At 45.7% G+C, this 3958-nt stretch overlaps 1 protein-coding gene across 1 annotated transcript in view; it reads left to right on the top strand.

Annotated features, from left to right (window-relative positions):
• LOC106819045 (neuromodulin-like) overlaps nucleotides 1–3385 on the top strand; it is a gene marked incomplete at its 3' end in the record, with an annotated part of 8030 nt that extends 4645 nt beyond the window's left edge. The window contains exon 2 of the mRNA XM_014823705.1: nucleotides 3203–3385. Coding sequence (XP_014679191.1) covers nucleotides 3203–3385 — 183 coding nt within the window. The remainder of the gene's footprint in view (nucleotides 1–3202) is intronic.
• Between the last annotated feature and the right edge of the window lie 573 nt (nucleotides 3386–3958).

The raw sequence follows: 3958 nt of genomic DNA, 5'->3' as shown, positions 1-3958 counted from the left end.
TAGAAATAATATACTAGGTAGACTCTATGTATTTCTATGGGGGAGGGGGAGGGCCATAGAAATAATATACTAGGTAGACTCTATGTATTTCTATGGGCGTAGGGGGAGGGCCATAGTAATAATATACTAGGTAGACTCTATATATTTCTATGGGGGGAGGGGGAGAGCCATAGAAATAATATACTAGGTAGACTCTATTTATTTCTATGGGGGAGGGGGGAGGCCAGAGAAATTATATACTAGGTAGGCTATATATGTTTCTAGGAGGGGGGGCATAGAAATAATATACTAGGTAGACTCTATATATTTCTATGGGGGAGGAGGGAGGGCCATAGAAATAATATACTAGGTAGACTCTATATATTTCTATGGGGGAGGGCGGAAGGCCAGAGAAATAATATACTAGGTAGACTCTATGTATTTCTATGGGGGGAGGGGGAGGGCCATAGAAATAATATACTAGGTAGACTCGATTTATTTCTATGGGAGAGGGGAGGGCCAAAGAAACAATATACTAGGTAGACTCTATGTATTTCTATGGGGGAGGGGAGGGCCATAGAAATAATATACTAGGTAGACTCGATTTATTTCTATGGGAGAGGGGAGGGCCATAGAAATAATATACTAGGTAGACTCGATTTATTTCTATGGGAGAGGGGAGGGCCATAGAAACAATATACTAGGTAGACTCTATATATTTCTATGGGAGAGGGGAGGGCCATAGAAACAATATACTAGGTAGACTCTATGTATTTCTATGGGAGGAGGGGGAAGGCCATAGAAATAATATACTAGGTAGACTCTATTTATTTCTAGGGGGGGAGGACGGAGAGCCATAGAAATAATATACTAGGTAGACTCTATTTATTTTTATGGGGGAGGGGGAGGGCCATCGAAATAATATACTAGGTAGACTCTATATATTTCTATTGGGGGGAGGGGGAGGGCCATATAAATAATATACTAGGTAGAGTCTATTTATTTTTTATAGGGGAGGGGGAGGGCCATAGAAATAATATACTAGGTAGACTCTATTTATTTCTATGGGAGAGGGGAGGTCCATAGAAACAATATACTAGGTAGACTCTATGTATTTCTGTGGGAGGGGGAGGGCCATAGAAATAATATACTAGGTAGACTCTATATTATTTCTCTATGGGGGGGGGGAGGGCCATAGAAATAATATACTAGGTAGACTCTATATTAGTTCTCTATGGGGGAGGGCGGAGGGCTAGCTCGCAGCGTGTGTGTGTGTGTTTACGTCGTCACCTCGACCCGTTCACATAATCTTTTCCTCGCCCGGGGGGGGGGGGAATTGAAGTCGCTTGCGGGAGAACACCAGACATGCGAGAGTGCAAGTATCGATTCAGCTTGCACGCACGCCTGCGGCTTACGTTGATACAGGCGCGCTCTAACGTACAGACATCAGCGCAAGTCTACGTGGATTGACACACGACCCACTCCCCCACACCACACCCACACAGGCTGCCCCCCCCCATCACCTGGAGGCTAGCACTCACAAATGTGTTTACGTGCCGCTGTTCGGGATAAGTTCTGACCTACGCGAAAACATTTACGTTGATAAATATGTGAATATATAGAGTGAGAGATATATCGATTTTTCTCGTCTATTTCGATTTGGTTTATATATATATATATATATATATATTCCCGAAGTTTACGCGAAGCCCATCCACTTACGCTGTCTGTGTTATTGATAGCATTGGCGTTGTTTTTGGTGTTGTTGTTGTTGTTTTTGTTGTTGTTGTTGTTGTTGTTGTTTGTGACAAAAGCATGAAAATTGGCACACAGGTAGTTTAAGATGATTTGTATATATGAGATGTTGTTGTTGTTGGTGGTGTTGTTGGTGGTGGTGTTGTTGTTGTTGTTGTTGGTGTTGTTGTTGTTGTTGGGGGTGTTGTTGTTGTTGTTGTTGTTGTTGTTGTTGTTGTTGTTGTTGTTGGGGGTGTTGTTGTTGTTGGGGGTGTTGTTGTTGTTGTTGTTGTTGTTGTTGGGGGTGTTGTTGTTGTTGTGGTTGTTGTTGCTGCTGTTGATGGTGGTGGTGGCGGTGGCGGCGGCGGTGGTGGTGGCGGTGGTGGCGGCGGCGGCGGTGGTGGTGGCGGTGGCGGTGGCGGTGGAGGTGNTGGTGGTGGTGGTGGTGGGGGTGGTGGTGGTGGTGGTGGCGGTGGCGGCGGACGGTGGTGGTGGCGGTGGCGGCGGTGGCGGTGGCGGTGGCGGTGGCGGTGGCGGTGGCGGTGGAGGTGCTGCTGCTGCTGCTGCTGCTGCTGCTGCTTCCCCTACTGCTGCTGCTGCTTCTCCTGATGCTGCTCTTGCTGCTGCTACTGCTGCTATTGCTGCTGCTCTTGCTGCTGCTGCTGTATTGTAGTGGGTGAGGCCAGCCACACGAGCAGTAAGCAGTAATAGGTGAAACCCGCCATTAGACTCAGCATAACCTCATGCGATATTCGACACGCGCTGTCACATTAAAAACTCACACAGAACGTGACGCACGCACAGCACAGACCGAATGAATTCAATGAATGCAGTAAATTTAAACGAATGACTAGCGGAACGTACACGGCGGGAATCGAAGCTTCGATAGAAGTTTTACGAAACTGAACGTGCTGTTATTTGGCTTCCTATTATATGAGGGGAATCTAGATATAATCAGGAGAGAATAGTAATAGATTATTATTATACATATATATATATATATATATATATTATTTTATCGTGATATAATGTTGTTCATCTTCATTAAACAAGGAAGCTAGAGAACTGGCTGTAACATTGTTCTCTACAATCATGATAATATACGGAGATGAAGGAATTCACTGTATCATTGCGTCTTGCCGGGAAACGAAGAGGCAGGGGGACTACTGTATAGTTGTTTACTTATATCACATAAGGAGGCGGGGNTGTGTGTGTGTGTGTGTGTGTGTGTGTGTGTGTGTGTGTGTGTGTGTGTGTGTGTGTGCGCGTTCGTGCGTGTGGATGCGCGCGCGCGTGTGTGTGCGTGTGCGTATGTGTGTGTGCGTCCGTGTATGTGTGTTCGTGCATACGTGCGTGTGTGTGCGTGCGCGTATGTGTGTGTGCGTTCGTGTATGTGTGTTCGTGCATACGTGCGTGTGTGTGCGTGCGCGTCCGTCAATGCATATGTGCACAATATCATCCTTACAACCTCGCGTCTGCTTCGCAACAGATGCGCCACCTGTTGTTGAGGGTACGGCGGCAGCCGACACCATACTAGAAGAAGCAGCCAACTCCGATGATCAGGAAGAGGAAGAGGAAGAGGAACAGGAACAGGAACAGGAAGCCAACGATATTGCGGGAATCGTCGAGACCGAGGAGCTCGATATCCCGGAAGAGGAACAGGAAACAGATGGTACGTGTTCATTTCCGTAGCTACAGAAAAAGTAAACAATACATTTAATAATAAAAATTTAAAAATACATAAATATATAAATTCATAAATGTATATATATATAATAATATACACACACACACACACACACACACACANAGATAAAGAGAGAGAGCGAGAGAGAGAGCGAAAAGGAGCGAAAGAGAGAGAAAGAGAAAGAGAGAGAGAGAGAGAGAGACCGAGAGAACGAGAGGAAGAGAGATAGAGAAAAGAGTTGAAGAGCGAGGGAGGTAGAGAGATTCAGGAAAAAAGAAGACAAAAGAAGGCGAGGCAGAGAATATATTATAGCAGAGGAAAGAGCATCGCGAAAGACCGAGAGAGAAAAGGAAGTGAAACACACTGAGAGAGTGAGAGAGAGAGAGAGAGAGATAAAGCGCCCGCGAGAGAAAAAAAATAGCGTGCGTGAGAGAGAGAAAGAGAGACCAGGAGAGAGAGGGGGAGAGAAAGAGAAAAGGAGAACGAGAGAGAGAGAGAGAGAGAGAGAGAGAGAGAGTGAGAGAAAGAGAGAGAAGGCGAGAAAGAGAACGAAAGAGA

Source organism: Priapulus caudatus, unplaced genomic scaffold, assembly GCF_000485595.1.
Source record: "Priapulus caudatus unplaced genomic scaffold, Priapulus_caudatus-5.0.1 Scaffold2776, whole genome shotgun sequence".
Classification (NCBI taxonomy): domain Eukaryota; kingdom Metazoa; phylum Priapulida; class Priapulimorpha; order Priapulimorphida; family Priapulidae; genus Priapulus; species Priapulus caudatus.
The sequence above is the reverse complement of the archived record's forward strand: the minus strand, read 5'-3'. Positions and strand labels throughout refer to the sequence as shown.